At 42.5% G+C, this 16,512-nt stretch overlaps 1 protein-coding gene across 1 annotated transcript; it reads left to right on the top strand.

Moving 5' to 3' along the window:
- Positions 1-2,265: 2,265 nt before the first annotated feature.
- Positions 2,266-9,266, top strand: CST7 (cystatin F). Its single transcript, XM_037055505.1, has 3 exons — positions 2,266-2,435; positions 4,584-4,700; positions 9,095-9,266. Exons 1-3 carry the CDS (start codon positions 2,292-2,294, stop codon positions 9,170-9,172), a joined length of 339 nt encoding a protein of 112 aa, XP_036911400.1. The 5' UTR covers positions 2,266-2,291; the 3' UTR covers positions 9,173-9,266.
- Positions 9,267-16,512: the final 7,246 nt, after the last annotated feature.

Consider the following 16,512-nt stretch of genomic DNA (forward strand, 5'->3'; position numbering starts at 1 on the left):
AGAACAGAGAGCCCAGAAATAAACCCAACTCTCTACAGTCAATTAATATTCGACAAAGGGGGCAATAACATAAAATGGAGTAAAGACAGCCTTTTCAACAAATGGTGTTGGGAGAACTGGACAGCTACATGCAAAAAAATGAAACTTGAGCACCAACTTACACCATACACCAAAATAAATTCAAGGTGGATAAAAGACTTAAATATAAGCCGTGAAACCATTAAAACCCTAGAGGAGAGCCTTGGCAAGAAAATCTCAGATATTCCACGCAGCAATATTTTTACTGATACGTCCCCTAGAGCAAGGAACATAAAGGAAAGAATAAACAAATGGGATCTCATCAAAATTAAAAGCTTCTGCATGGCTAAGGAAAACAGTATCAAGATACAAAGAGAAGCAACAGCTTGGGAAAACATATTTGCCAATGATACCTCAGATAAGGGTTTAATCTCCAAAATATACAAAGAACTCATTCGGCTCCACTCAAAGAAGACAAGCAACCCAATCAAAAAATGGGCAGAGGACTTGAACAGACATTTCTCCAAGGAGGACATACAGAGGATCCAGAGACACATGAAAAGGTGCTCGATATCACTACCTATCAGAGAGATGCCAATTAAAACCACAATGAGATACCACTTAACACCAGTCAGATTGGCTATCATAAACAAAGAAACAAGCAAGTGCTGGAGAGGTTGTGGGGAAAGGGGACTCTAGTTCACTGTTGGTGGGATTGCAGACTGGTACAACCACTATGGAAAACATCATGGAACTTTCTAAGAAAACTAAAAATGAATGTGCCTTTTGATCCAGCAATTCCACTATTAGGAGTATATCCTAAGAACCCTGAAACACCAATCCAAAAGAACCTATGCATCCCAATGTTCACAGCAGCACAATTCACGATAGCCAAGAGTTGGAAGCAACCTAGATGCCCATCAGTAAATGACTGGATCAAAAAACTATGGTACATTTACACAATGGAATTCTATGCTGCAGAAAGGAAGAAGGAGCACCTACCCTTTGCTACATCATGGATGGAACTGGAAAGCATTATGCTGAGCGAAATAAGCCAGGCGGTGAAAGACAAATACCATAGGATATCACCATTCACAGGGATCTAAACAAACACACAAGCAAGCAAAATATGACCAATGACACTCAATACAGAGCAGGCTGACAGGGTCCAGAGGGGAAAGGGGAGAGAATCATAGGGGAAAGGAGGATGGACTGACATGAACAAGTATAAAGGACACATCGACAATAACTAAGCGTGGGGGGTGGAAATGGGAGGGAGGCAGGGAGCATGGGGCAGGGGGCAGGCAGGGTTGGGAATATAAGACAGAAAGCTGTACTTGAACAAGAATTAAATAAAAATTATTTTAAAAAAATAAAAATAAAAAAAAGAGGCATATGAAAAAAAAACACAAATATGGGCCTCCTCAGGATAGGAAGACCATGGAAGGGTGGAAGAAATCCAGGCCTCGTGCTACCACAAGCCAATTCCATAGAGGAGCTATGTAGGGTAAAGTCATCCAGGCCTGGCCCTATCCTCAGATTTGTACCCAAAATAGTGCAGAAGGAAGCAGCATGATGTGAAGAGTACCATTTGCTATGGACCTGCTTGGGGAAGAGAGCCCCTGGGAGTGCGGCCTAGAAGCTGTGTAAGTTCTAACAAGCGTCCCTGAGGCAGAGGATAGCAGCAACCTCCTTACAAGTGAGAAGGCAGGACCAGACTTTGGACACCTTCTTAAGATCTACTTGTTGGGGACCAGCTGAGGGATCAGGGCCAGACATTGTCGTTGAAGGCCAACTGGAGCAACTTCTCCTAAAACCCCGAGGCTGCATCATGTCCAGAGGCTCTGCCACCTTTAGATATGTTCAGATTTTCTTTAACACACATTGGAAATCCCCTGGGTTCTGAAGGAGGGTGTGGGAAGGACAGGAACTGTATCTTATCCATCATTGTATCACCCACCTTGCCTGGTCCATAGCTTTAAGTCCAGGCAACCAGGGGATGCAAAAGAATTGCACTGTGGGGTGAAGGCTTGATGGGCTAGAGAGGGTGGACAGGAGAGTGGAGGATGGATGGATGAGGGGAGGATGGACTGGTGATAGGAGGGCAGATGAGTGAGGAACTAGGCAGGCTAAGGTCCTGAGAAGGGAGCAGAGAAGCAGTAAGCGCCAAGGTATGAGGCATGACACTGGAACGTAGAGCTCTACTAAAAGCAACGCTTTTTTGTCTGGTTCTATTTCTTTCAAATTTTTGTTCCCAGACCTTTACCTCAGATATGAAGCCAGGATTTCCCAAAACAATCAAGATCAACCACCCAGGAGTCCTCAAAGCAGCCAGACACAGTGTTGAAAGGTTCAACAACTACACAAATGACATCTTCTTGTTCAAGGAGTCCCATGTCAGCAGAGCTCTGGTCCAGGTGAAGGTCTGGGTTCTGGAGCCCAGCACCTCCAGGCTGGAAGGTCAGGCTGCAGTCTCCTATTCTACCAGAAGCCCACCTGTCTAGTGCCCTGGCCATGAAGAACACAGACCAGGCCAGGGTACTGACAGTAGCAACCACAATTAGTCCCAAAGCAGGCCAAACCAGTGTTATCAGAGTTTGGCACAACATATTGGAGCCATCTCTTACTGAAACCAAGTTCTCCTGGGTAGAGCTACCAGGAGTAACACAGAGGGTAGAGGTAAAACTGGGACCAGAAGTAGGCATGCTGAAGGCTGGGGGTGGGGAGAAACCAGAAGCTAGGCAATGGGAACTAAACTGATGAAGATGCTTACCCCTTGGAGGGGTCTATTGCAGAGGCTGGCTAGGGCCCCACCCTTGCCTTATTCACCCTCTCACCAGAACCACAGCCCCAAAGGACCTTTCGAAATTCAATTCCTGGGACTTGTTCTCTCACATCAGAGCTTTGACCAAGATGCACCCCCTTCCCACACACAAACCCCTCCTCCTCCTGTCTTGCCTCAATGTCATACCCTGTGAAGTTGTCACACAGATGGCTCAGCACTTGCCATCTTAGAACGACCCTACAGAAATGACCCTAGAGCTAGGTCTTGCTCATCTGTGTCCCAAAGAATACAGGGTCAGCCTGGGATATGGGATACAGAACGGTGACAAGGCACAATTAGGAGGTGGCTGCCTTGTAGTCTGTGCCACTACTAAAATCAGGGATGCTGTACAGCCATCTAAAAAGAAGTTCCCAGCCCTGGCTGGTGTAGCTCAGTGGTTGAGCACGGGCCTGTGAACCACATGATCGAGGTTTGATTCCCAGTCAGGGCACATGCCTGGGTTGCAGGTCAGTTCCCGGTTCCCGGCAGGGGATGCACGAGAGGCAACCATACATAGATATTTCTCTTTCTCTTTCTCTCTCTCTCTCTCTTTCTCTCTCTCTCTCTCTCTCTCTCTCTCTCTCTCTCTCTCTCTCTCTCTCTCTCTCTCCTTCCCTTCCCCTCTAAGATAAATAAATAAAATCTTTAAAAAAAAATAAGTTCCCAGATGTGGGAAACTGGCTTTGAACAAAATCTACACTTCCATGGAGGTGTGGTGTCAAGGCAAGAGGAAACATAATGACAGATTTTACACACTATTAATGGTTGGTTACCTTTAGGTCATAGAATTACAGGTGATTTTTATAATGTTCTTTACTCTTTTTGGCTTTTGCAAACCTTTTGAGAGAAGTGTATTTTTATTATTAGAAATGTGTCATGTAGAAAGCACTATGGTATGGGGATGGCTGTTACAAGGTTCTCCACGGGAACAGCTCAAGCATCATCACTCCAAGGACCTAGCCCCCAGGGACTGGGTGAGGCTGTGGCCTCCAGCAGGAACACAAGTACTATAATCCCTGTGCCAAGTGCCTTTGGAGGGAGGGGTGCATTATCCCTCAGTGACACTGAGGACTTTATTTCACTTGGTACTTTGTAGGGCTGAGACTGAAAATTGTGGACATTTTCTCCAACTCCTCTGAGATCACAAATGAGGGAAATGAACCAAGTTCTTGCCACATCCAAATGAAGATGGGTTATTTTGAAACTGAAAAATAAAATGCCCAAGAATGGTGAGGGAAGCCAGCAGATACCCTTGCTTGCACTCATGCCACATAAAGGCCACAGAGGGCAAGCAACAGTGAGTGCTTAGGGCATGAGCAGGGTATGGGGTGGCAGATCAGGACTTCATCTTTGCCCTCGAGCCAGGGGAGCCCCAGGACAACCCTAGTCTGTCACCCTCATAATGCCTGATGGAAAGTCCTGGGCAGAAAGGAGATATCCTAAGACAGGACACAGAGTATGCATTTTGACCCCAGGACCAAGAGCTAAGTCCCTGAGCAGGAATGAGAAAATGAGTGAATAAAGGAGAGAACAGGGAGGGTTCTGGGATCCAGTTACAGACTTTCTTCCCACTGCAGTTCATATAAGTTCCACATTCCCTCACCACCACTCACCCCCTTTCCAGGACATGGATAAGTCCCATCAGGATATCTTCACCACCTATCTTTAAGCCACCTCTTACTGTGGGAGTAGGTGCCATCCCTGCTGAGCTGAATCAGGCCCTGCCCTCTGCTCTCTTTAGATAGTGAAAGGCCTGAAATACATTCTGGATATGGAAATTGGCAGAGCTACTTGCAAAAAGACCAAGCACCCCACCCTGGATGACTGTGACTTCCAGACCAACCACACCTTAAAGATGGTAAAACAAAGAGGTCTCACCTCCCTCAGACCTCTCACTGTTTCCCTAGCCCCACACCTGCCACTGTCCAGGGCTTGGGGAAAAAGTCCTTCATATTATCTCTGGCCCCATGGTTCCAGATATCATAGCTGAAGTCAGTTTTCCCAGTATCTGACAGGACCAAACAGACATGGAGGGGGCACTCCCTCCAGCCCCACCCTAAGAGGCACATCCACATTCAGGGGCAATGTATATACAAACAATAGAAAGCAACTGTGGCAAAATAATTCATAAATACAGGCAAAAAGTATAAGTCCTTGAATTATTCTTTCAATTTTTCTATAGGTTTAAAAGTTTTAAATATATTTTTTGCTTATGCTATTACAGTTGTCACATTTCCACCTTAGTCCACTCCGCCCCCACCTTAGTTCATGTCCATGGGTCCTACATATAAGTTCTTTGGCTTCTACATTTCCAATACTATTCTTAACCTCCCCATCTATTTTATACCTACCACTTATGGCTCTTACTCCCTGTAACTCCCCCACCCCTCACTACTCCCTCCTTCCCCGGCTGATAACCCTCCATGTGATCTCCGTGTCTGTGATTCTGTTCCTGTCATACTTGTATGCTTAGTTCATTTTTGTTTTTTTTTAGGTTTTGTCATTGATAGTTGTGAGTTCATTGACCTGTTACTGTTCATATTTTTGATCTTCTTCTTTTTAGATAAATCCCTTTAATGTTTCCTATAATAAGGGCTCAGTGATGATGAGCTCCTTTAACTTGACCTTATCTAAGAAGCATTTTATCTGCCCTCCCATTCTAAATGATAGCTTCGCTGGACAGAGTAATCTTGGGTGTATGTCCTTGCCTTTCATGACCTGGAATAGTTCTTTCCAGCCCCCTCTTACCTGCAAGGTTTCAGTTGAGAAATCAGGTGAAAGTCTAATGGGAACTCCTTTGTAGGTTTTCTCTTGCTGCCTTTAAGATTCTCTCATCATTCATCTTGGGTAATGTAATTATGATGTGTCTTGGTGTTTTCCTCCTTGGGTCCAACTTCTTTGGGACACTCTGACCTTCCTGGAAGTCTATTTCCTTTGCCAGATTGGGGAAGTTCTCCTTCATTATTTTATCAAATAAGTTTTCAATTTCTATTTTTAAAAATATATTTTATTTATTATACCATTACAGTAGTCCTATTTCCCTCCCTTCATTCCCCTTTACCCTGCACACCCCTCCCCACCATTCCCCCCTTTCATTTATGTCCATGTGTGGGACATAAATTCTTTAGACACAAGTTCTTTAGATTCTATAATTCCAATACTATTATGGCCCTCCCCCTTATCTATTTTCTACCTACTGTCTATGCTACTTATTCTCTGTACCTTCTCCCCTCTTCTCCTCCTCCCACTCCCCCTGTTGCTAACCCTCCATGTGATCTCCATTTCTATGGTTCCACTCCTGATCTAGCTTTCCTCTTGGATTGCTTTTGATTTAGGTGTGGTTGTTAATAACTGTGAGTTTGCTGTCCTTTCACTGTTCATATTTTTTATCTTCTTTTTCTTATATAAGTCCCTTTAGCATTGAATATAATAAGGGCTTGGTGATAATGAACTCCTTGAATTTGGCCTTATCTGAAAAGCACTTTATCTGCTCTTCCATTCTAAACTAAAGCTTTGCTGGATAGAGCAATCTTGGCTGTAGGTCTTTGGATTTCATGACTTGGAATACTTATTTCCAGTCCCTTATTGCCTGTAAGGTCTGTTTTGAGAAATCAGCTGACAGTCTGATGGGAACTCTTTTGTAGGTGACTGTCCCTTTATCTCTTGCTACTTCTAGGATGCTCTCCTTCATTTTAATCTTGGCTAATGTAATTATGATGTGCCTTGGTGTGCTCCTTCTTAGGTCCAATTTCTTTGGGACTCTCTGAGCTTCCTGGATTTCCTGGAAGTCTATTTCCGTTGCCAGACTGGGGAAGTTCTCCTTTAACATTTGTCCAAAGAAGTTTCCCACTTGTGGCTCTTCCTCTTCCTCTTCTGGTACCCCTATAATTCGGATGTTGGAACGTTTAAAGATGTCCTGGAGGTTCCTAAGCCTCTCCTCAGTTTTAAAAATTTTTGTTTCTTCATTCTTTTCTGATTGATCTTTTTTTTTCTTCCTTCTGGTCCACTCCCTTGATTTGAGTCCCAGTTTCCTTTCCATCATTATTGGTTTCCTGTGCATTTCCCTTAATTTCAATTAGTTTAGCCTTCATTTGGTCCTCTACTTTGTGACTAAAATCAACCATTTCACTGTTGAGCATCCTGATCACCAGTTTTTTGAACTGTGCATCCGAAAGGTTAGCTATCTCTTGGTTGCTTAGATTTATTGGCTCTGGGGCTTTGAGCTGTTCTTGAGCCATAAGGTTTTGGTCTGTTTGCACCTGTTACGTATGCGGGGCAGAGCCTTAGATGTTCACCAGGGCCAGGGGACCCAGTTGCTGGGTTGTGACACTGCATGTGGGGGTGGGGTCAGAGAGGGGCAGTAGCATTTGTTCTGCTCTCTCTCAGATTTCTGTCCCCTCTGCCACTTCCCACAAGCAAATTGGGCCCTTCTGGTGCTGGTTCCTGGGTGTGCGCACCTGTGCACCCTCCAGGACCCTGTGGGTCTCTTCAACATACTCTCTGTGAGCCTGGGAGCTTCTGGTACCTTGACCCTGGAAGTTTTTCCAATTGGTGTTTTCAAGCTCTAATTCCCATCGCTGGAGTCCTAGCCTGATCGGTCTGTCTCACTGTTCACTCTTTCTCTTAGTTTATCTGCACACAAATGTGTGACCACGGTCAGCCAGCCACCTTGCGCCCTCACTGGGTCTGCCCATTGCCACCCCAGGCCTTGGATCCGCCAGCCGCAGCTTGAGCTCTTTCCTGCCCGACCCTTCTCTGCAGCTAACTCTGCCCCTCTTACTGGTCTGGCTGAATGGTTCATTGTTGTCAGACTTCCATACAGTTCAATTTTCTGTGTTTTGGCTGTGTTTTTGTTACTAAAACTTTGTTGTCTTTAAACTTGGTTGTGCGAAGAGGCACAGTGTTTCCACCTATGCCTCCATCTTGGCCGGAATCCAGTCTCTCTTTTTTGAATTCTTCTTTCTTCATTTTGTTGTGGTTGAATGTTTATTTCTTCCTTCTGGTCCAAATCATTGATTTGAGTCCCGGTTTCCTTCCTGTCACTGTTGGTTCCCTGTACATTTCACTTTCAGTCTTCACTTTTTCTTCTACTTTGTGACTTAGCCAATTCGGTAAACATCCTGATTACCAGTCTTTTAAACTCTGCATCTAGATAGGTTGGCTATCTCTTCATCGCTTAGTTGTATTTTTTCTGAAACTTTGTTCTTTTATTTGGGCCTTTTTTTTTTTTTTGGTCTGGGCATGCCTGTGATGCAATAAGGGGTGGAACCTTAGGTATTCCTCAGGGCAGGGCAACCCAGGTCACTGCCTGGTAGCATTGTATGTGGGAGAGGGCTTCAAGAGGGAACAATGCCACTTGTTCAGCTCTGTGCCAGATTTCAGTCATTGCCTCCCCTAACCACAAGCAAATTGGGCCCTTCTGGTGCTGATTCCCAGGTGAGTGGTCTTGTGTACATTCTAGGACCCTGTGGGTCTCTCCAGTGAACTTTCCTGTGAGGCTAGGAGTTTCTCCTGCCACCTCAAGCCCCACAGGTTTTTTCAGTCAGAGGTTTTGAGGCTACACTGGAGCCCTGGGTTGTGTGGTCTGTCACTCCCCAGTTGTTCCTTCTGGTTTATCCGTATGCAAATGTGGGATCACCCACCCCGGCCTTCCAGCTGCTGCCTTGCCTCAAGTCCTCTCTGTCATTGCTGCCCATCTCTGCCTCTCCTACTGGTCTGGATGAATTTTTCTTTTTTCACTTCGTGGTTGTCAGACTTCCATACAGTTCAACTTTCTGTCAGTTCTTGTTTTTTTTTTTTGTCTTTAAATTTGTTGTTGTCCTCCTTTTGGTGGTGCAAGGAGGCAAAGTGTTATCTACCTATGCCTCCATCTTGGCTGGAAGTCTCAAAAATTTTTTAAATAAAATCTCAGGGCAATGATAAAACTCCTCAATAAGGAAAATGCTCACATGCATGCACACACACGTGCAAAACTCATAGATACAGCCCACAGGCAGCAGCACAGGAAATTCTGTGGAGTGAGCAGCCTCTTTAGGGAGGGAGGCTTTTGTGACAGGTAGCGCAATTCTTAGGGTATCCTTTTTTGTTCCAGACTCTCTGTTGCTACTCTGAAGTTTGGGTCATCCCCTGGCTCCAGAAGTTCAAGGTGCCCATTCTCCATTGTCATTGACTTCCACCTCTCTGCAATACTACAGCTGGGATGGAAGAATGACTGTCCAACAGTTAAATTAAACACTTGATATTCTCTTCTAGACTGAGTCCTCCAATGAGAATGTTTTGGGTTCTCAATCCCTGAGGGAGCTCCTCCCACCCAATTACCAGTGGCCCTGATTATTCCATGGTCCCAGGTCTCAGATGAAAGCCCAGAGATCTATTCCTTTGTTTGAACAGTTACAGCACTGAATAAAAGGACTAAGTCTGCTAATGGAGCATCATAACCTTTCAAGGATAATGAAAGTTATAAATAAATATGAATAAAGAACTGACCTTCTCAGAGCAATGGCTGTTGTTTTTAACTGTTAAAGGGAGACTCAGGAGGTGAGTATTCAGGAGTCCCCCTCAGTGCTCTGAGCAAACTAACTCCATAAAGCACCCCAGCCATTAGCTGACGGCTTTTCTGGCCATTAGTTAATGGCTACAATGTACTAGAGACCAAATCGCCAGATACAGGCCAGCCTATGACCGTATCATGAACTGGCAGGATAGGTGGCAACCCACAGAGAGCTTTCACTCTCCAGCCGTGCTTTCTTCTGACTGGGGGAATCCATTAAATTCTCTCCAGTGCCTTTGAGGCTCAGCCTATGCACAGCTGTACTTGGACAAGTGAGGTAAGATAAAGCACTGAGATAACATCCCATAGAGACCCACCGAAGAGTGGGAGCACCATACTCCACATACAGCCCCACCCAAGAGGAGCATACCCCATACATACCCACCCAGGAGAGGGAAGACAAGGTCAAGGATGGACATACTGCACTTGGGGCACAGGGGAAGGAGACCATCCAAGGTCCTTGCAAAAGATAGGCCTTATACTTGCACTGGAAGCAGTGTTAAGGCTGGACCACAGAGCAGAAGCCCAGGAGTTGCACCAGTAAGCCTGATGCAAATGCAGGGGTGCCTCACTTTGGAATTCTTCCTCTCCAGACCCTCTGCCAACTATGGATTAGTACAAAATATATTGTTTGACTTTAGAAAATATGGTCCTGATAATTCACAGGAAAGAGAAAATTTACATTAAATTTGTATGGCAATTTAGCATACTGTCATAAACTTAATCAATGTCAATAACTAAAATGAATGACCCTCAGCTTCCTTCAGTGATGACAGTAAAACTATAACTCCAAATCCCCACATATTGTTGCTGTCTTGACTTATCTCCTGGTCATTAAATTCGAGGACAGTGGTGGCAACTATGCCACAAGACATTTAATTTATCTTCCAATTCTGAAGGCCCCTGAAGGTAATCCTTTCATAAAGATTAATGAATGAATTCACTGAGCTGTTGACACATTAATAAGACAGCATGAACACCAACACCAGGAGTGTAAGCAAGATGGGCTTCAGGACACAGTTCATGGGGTCTTTCATGATTTATGCAAGATATAGCAGCAAATGAAAAGAGGATCCCAGTTTCTGAGCTCCTAGTCAGTTTTCACTTACATTTAAATATGGGCCAGAGTTCATCAAGGCCAGGTCTATCCTAAAACTTACTTAGACCTCCAGATAGCCCCCACCTCCACTGGCTTTACATGCAATGTCAGAAATGAAAATGTACATCTGTGGGGAACTACCTAGCCTGGTATTGGGGACTGCAGCCCTGTGAAGAACAGGCCCTGAAAAGGGCCAGTAAGTCTCCCTGGAAAGCCAGAAAACACAGGAGGCAGACAAGACTGATATGGGCACAGAAGTTCCCATAGGTAATCAGGCCTAAAGAATGCATTATTTCCTCTGAAGCTTGTCCTGCTGAGAATGTCTCTGGGTTAATGTATATCAGATGTTTAGGTTCAAAGCACAAGACGGTCTTGCCCTCCCAACCTTGTGGCCATCTGGTGTCTTTCTGTCTAGCAGACTCCGACCTGAGGAAGATCTCTGTGTTTCCTCAATTGTTATCTATAGGTAATCTGTTTTCTTTTAGCTATAGCCTTTGGGCACTGATTGATGAGTTTTGCATGCATACTGTATACCCCTGCACATACCAATCCCAACAAAAGCCTCAAGAGAAGACATTGGGGCTTTTCTCCACTGAAAGATTAGCCAGCCTTTTCTCCCCAAGCGGATCACGTTTTGGTAGTCTCATTCCATCTGAGACTCCGAAGGACATCGCGGCATGGTGTCTCCCACACACATCCAGCTATGAAAGAGAACAGCCTCATAGAACACCTGCTTGGGGCTGCATATGAACCCCCTCCCACCCAGTCCCGCATGTCCTCTGTCTGGCCAGGAGGCTGTGGCTAGCCTTCTCTCAGAGAAGGGAGGAGGAAACTTCAAATCCCAATCTCAAAACTCTCAGGTTTGAACTCTAACCTATACCCACAATTTTAAAAATATCACTTGGGGCCAGGTATTTACTGCCTCCTACACAGTTAACAAAGAGAAGTCTTAGAACTATGGCAAATCAACCACCACAGAAGCTAGTAGACTCATTGCCCCCAACCTCAGGTTTCTGCAAACCTTCCCTCCATGAGGGCCTCAGGGCCTGAATTCCAGGTAGAAAAGGCTCTATTTTATAATGCTTCCATAGTTCCATCATCCCGAATCCCAATCTGTTTTAGTATATGTACCTCACAGAAGTAAATGCTTGTCTTCAAACAACTCCTAAACCTGCCATGGTAACACCAGAAGGAGCTGGGTGGTGAGTCAGTATGAAGCTACCCTGAAATCTGCAAGCCAGCAGCTGGCATACCTTTGACTGCTGCAGAGATGTGTACACCAACCAAACCACTGTAGATATTTTACTCCAACTTTCTGTAGAACAGGCCCTGCAGGCAGTGTATGTAGTGATCATGTCGGCTCCATCCACTTTTTTCATCATAACTGACTGCTATAAGAAATTGTTCTCTCTAGACTCAGCACACCAAAGTTCCACCTGAGAAGGAACTGCCAGAGCCCTGCAGTGTGATCCAACAGATGAAACCAAACACCCATGTGGAGACAGGATACCTAATTGCAGGTGTTGGAGGTCAACGAGTGATGACCTCAAGTCCTGCACTGCCAACCAAATTCTACCTGTTTTTTGTTTTTTTAAAACTCATCAGCTTTACTCTGACTCAGAGGGAAAGCTATGCCATCATCTAATGTTATTGCCATAACATTAGAGAAAATATAATGTATCCATGATTCTAAGAATAGAACTGCGACCAAAAAGAAGGAACACTTTCTCAAACTTGAACAAACCATCAAAACCATCAAAATTCTAACAGACAGTCCTGTTCTAAGTGTTTTAAGCTTTGAGCCTCCACACCTCCTTACTGACTGTATGGAGACTCTCTCCTGCCCTTGGCTCTAGACATTCATACAGCTAAGGCCCTCTTAAGGTTGCAGATGGGCCCAAACTGCAAAGAATGCCTCACCACTACCCATGGAGAACACCTGTGAAACTTTAAACCACAATGATGCCCAGGGCACACCAGAGTTGGGCATCCTACAATACCACCCTACCTACCTCATTCTCTGTCCCTTTGTATCATTAAAAGGGCAAAGTACATGAAAACACTTTCAAAACTGTAGACCATTCTGCATGTGTATTCTGATGATAAAAATATCAGAGTGGGGCCTCTATCTTATAAAAAAAGCAATAAATGAATCATTTTTTCCTAAAGATTTTATTTATTTTTAGAGAAGGAAAGGAAGGGAGAAAGAGAGGGAGAGAAACATCAATGTGTGGTTGCCTCTTGAGCATCTCATAGTTGGGGGTCTGGCCTGCAACCCAGGCATGTACTCTGACTGGAAATCAAGCCAGTGACCCTTTCGTTCACAGTCCAGCGCTCAATCCACTAACGCACACCAGCCAGGGCAAGCAATAACTGAATCTTCATGGAGTTTTTATAACAGATAATAAAGAAGCCCAGCATAAACAAACAACTTGAGTTAATTTTAAAACCATGTTAGTAATTCACATTAGAGCAAATGTATTTTATATTTACAATAAAGGCCTACCATATATTTAAAACTCGTAAGGCTGTATTTTACATGTGACCATGGAAAACTAACAAATAAAATACAGGAAATGATACTTTAGATAGAAAATGAACATGTGAGTCAAACAAAGACTCCTCTGCTGAAAACTGATAAAAGGAATTTATCAGCTTCTTTGTAATGATAAAACTTCAGCACTAAAGGCAAAGCCCTATGTTCTTGGTCAAGGAGTTTACTTATTTAGGACCAGTACATTTAAATTAATTTTTTTGGCAGAATGATGGGATTTTACCGTAGTATTCTTGTATGTGTAATGTATGGGAGACATTACCTATTAAAATATTTAATGATCAATACCCTATTTTCTTTCCTATAAAGCTATATAAATAATATAAGCTGATTCATCTGAGACAAAATGGGATGCATCAACTAGTCTATTCCACTACTTCTAAAGCTAAAGCCAGCCTGACAAGGGTGACACAAGATGAGCTCACAATTAGCTTCCAGGCTACCTTCTCCCAAAAAGGGGCTGACCAGCACATGGGGTTCAGGGGCAGGGGCAGGGGCTGCAGCTGGAAAAATAAAGGCAGGGGCTGAAGGCAAGATAATGCAACAAGACACAAAGGTTCATATTTTGCCACAGTTCTCAATACTCTTTGAATTTTAGAATCATCACCTATTTAAAAAATTGTACTTGAAGAATCCATCAAGAAGACATACACATTGTGAATATACATGCACCCAACAAAGGAGCATCCACATATATAAAGAAAATCTTGAAGGACTTCAAGAAAGATATTGACAGCAACACAATTATAGTTGGGGATTTTAACACTCCACTGTCAAAAATGGATAGAACTTACAAACGAAATGTCAACAAGGATATTGCAAATTAAACAATGTCCTAATCAAATGGACTAAACGGATATATATATATAGAACCCTTCATCCCAAAGAAGCTAAATACACATTCTTTTCAAATGCACATGGAACATTTTCAAAGATGGACCACATGATAGGACACAAAACGAGGCTCAACAAACTCAAGAAAATTGAAATCATACCAAGCATTCTCTCCAACCACAAGGGACTGAAACTGGAAAACAACCCCAAAGGAAAAAAACCAAAACACCCAAAATCATGGAGACTGAACAGCATACTATTAAACAACGAATAGGTCAAGAATGAAATTAGAGAAGAAATCAAAAAGTTTCTGGAAACAAATGAAAATGAACTCACAACAATCCAAAACTTATGGGACACAGCAAAGGCAGTCCTGAGAGGGAAGTTCATAGCAATACAGGCCTATCTAAAAAAGATAGAAACATTTCAAACAAACAACCTAACACTATACCTACAAGAACTCGAGGAACAACAAGAAAGACAGTCCAGAGCAAGTAGAAGGAAGGTAATAACCAAGATCAGAGCAGAATTAAATGACATAGAGACTAAAAGCACAATTGTAAGGATCAATGAATCCAGCAGCTGTTTTTTTTTTAAAGATAAACAAAATCAACAAGCCCTTAAGTAGGCTAATCAAAAAAAGAAAAGAAAGGACCCAAATAAACACAATCAGCAATGAAAAAGGAGAGATTACAACTGACACCACAGAAATAGAAGAAATTTTAAGAAATTACTATGAAGAACTGTATGCCAAGGAATTTGAAAACCTAGGTGAAATGGACAAATTTCTAGAAAAAAATATAATTTTCCAAAACTCAATGAAGAAGCAGAAAGCCTGAACAGATCAATTAACAGCTGACAAAACTGAAGCAGTAATAAAAAAAAAACTCCCGTCACACAAAAGCCCTGGACAAGATGGTTTCACAGGAGAATTATACAAAGCATTTAAGGAAGAGCTAACTCCTATCCTTCACAGATTATTTCAAAAAATTCAAGATGGAAGACTCCCAAACTGTTTTTATGAAGCCAGCATCTTTCTAATCCTAAAACCAGACAGACACAACAAAGAAAGAAAACTTAAGGCCAATATTACTAATGAACATAGATGCTAAAATCCTCAACAAAATACTGGCAAACTGCATGCAGCAATATATTAAAAACATCATACACCATGACCAAGTGGGATGCATCCCAGGGATGCAAGGATGGTACGATATTTGCAAATCAATAAATGAAATACATCACATGAACAAAAAAAGACAAAAAACACATGATCATATCAATAGCTGTAAAAAAAGCATTTGATAAGGTACATTTATGTACTTTTATTAATGAAAACTTTCAGCAAAGTGGTAATAGAGGGAGCATTCCTCAACATAATAAATGCCATATATGAGAGACCTACAGCCAACATCATGCTCAATGAACAAAAACTAAAAGCTTTACCACTAAGATCAGAAACAAGAAAAGAATGACTGCTTTCACCACTCCCATTCAACATAGTATGGGAATCAGACAAGAAACAGAAATAAAAGGCAACCAAATTAGAAAGGAGGGAAACTGTCATTGTTTTCAGGAAACATGATAGTGAACACAGAATATCCTATAGACTGCACGCAAAAACTATTCAAATTAATAACTGAATGTGGCAAAAGAGCGGGCCACAAAGTCAATACTCAGAAATAAAAGGCATTCTTGTACACCAACAATGAAATATCAGAAACAGAGATCAGGAAAAGAATCAAATTTTGTAAAGCAACAAGGGAAATAAAATACCTAGGAATAAACCTAACCAAGGAGGTAAAAGACCTGTATTCAGAAAATTACACAATACTGAAGAAAGAAATTAAGGAAGACACAAACAAATGGAAACATATACCATGTTCATGGACTAGAAGAATTAACATCATCAAAATGTCCATCTACCCAAAGCAATTTATACATTAAATGCAATCCACATTAAAGTACCACTGACATATTTTACGGATATAGAACAAACACTTCAAAAATTTATATGGAATTATAAATGACCCCAAATAGCTGCAGCAATTTTGATAAAGAACAAAGGAGGAGGGATCACAATACATGATATCAAACTCTATTACAAGACCACTGTAATCAAAACAGCCTGGGGAAAGAATACTGGGGAAAGAATAGACACATAGATGAATGGCACACAATGGAGTTCCCAGAAATAAACCCAATCTCTATGGTCAATTAATATTTGACAACAAGGGAAGAAGCATAAAATGGAGCAAAAACAGCCTCTTCAGATGCTGGGATATCTGGACAGCTACATGCAAAAAAATGAAACTGGATCACCAACTTACACCATACACCAAAATAAATTCAAGGCAGATAAAAGACTTAAATATAAGTCATGACACAATAAAAGTCCTAGAGGAGAACATACTCAGAAAAATCTCAGACATTTCATGCAGCAATATTTTCACTGAAATGTCCCCTAGAGCAAAGGACATGAAGGAAAAGAATAAACAAATGGGACCTCATCAAATCAAAAAGCTTCTGCATGGCTAAAGAAAACAGTATTAATCAAAAGAGAACCAACCATATGGGAAAACATATTTGCCAATGGTACCTAGGACAAGGGCTTGGTCTCCAAAATATACAGA

This window comes from Sturnira hondurensis, unplaced genomic scaffold (genome assembly GCF_014824575.4).
Source record: "Sturnira hondurensis isolate 20B ecotype Veracruz unplaced genomic scaffold, ASM1482457v3 Scaffold0008640, whole genome shotgun sequence".
Lineage (NCBI taxonomy): Eukaryota > Metazoa > Chordata > Mammalia > Chiroptera > Phyllostomidae > Sturnira > Sturnira hondurensis.

Bases quoted from the DNA above. Each gene is read 5' to 3' on its own strand.
- CST7 (XM_037055505.1), top strand. From the start codon at position 2,292: ATGAAGCCAGGATTTCCCAAAACAATCAAGATCAACCACCCAGGAGTC. The intron at 2,436-4,583 runs GTGAAGGTCTGG...TGCTCTCTTTAG, and splicing joins TCAGCAGAGCTCTGGTCCAG to ATAGTGAAAGGCCTGAAATA. The intron at 4,701-9,094 runs GTAAAACAAAGA...ATTCTCTTCTAG, and splicing joins CCAACCACACCTTAAAGATG to ACTGAGTCCTCCAATGAGAA.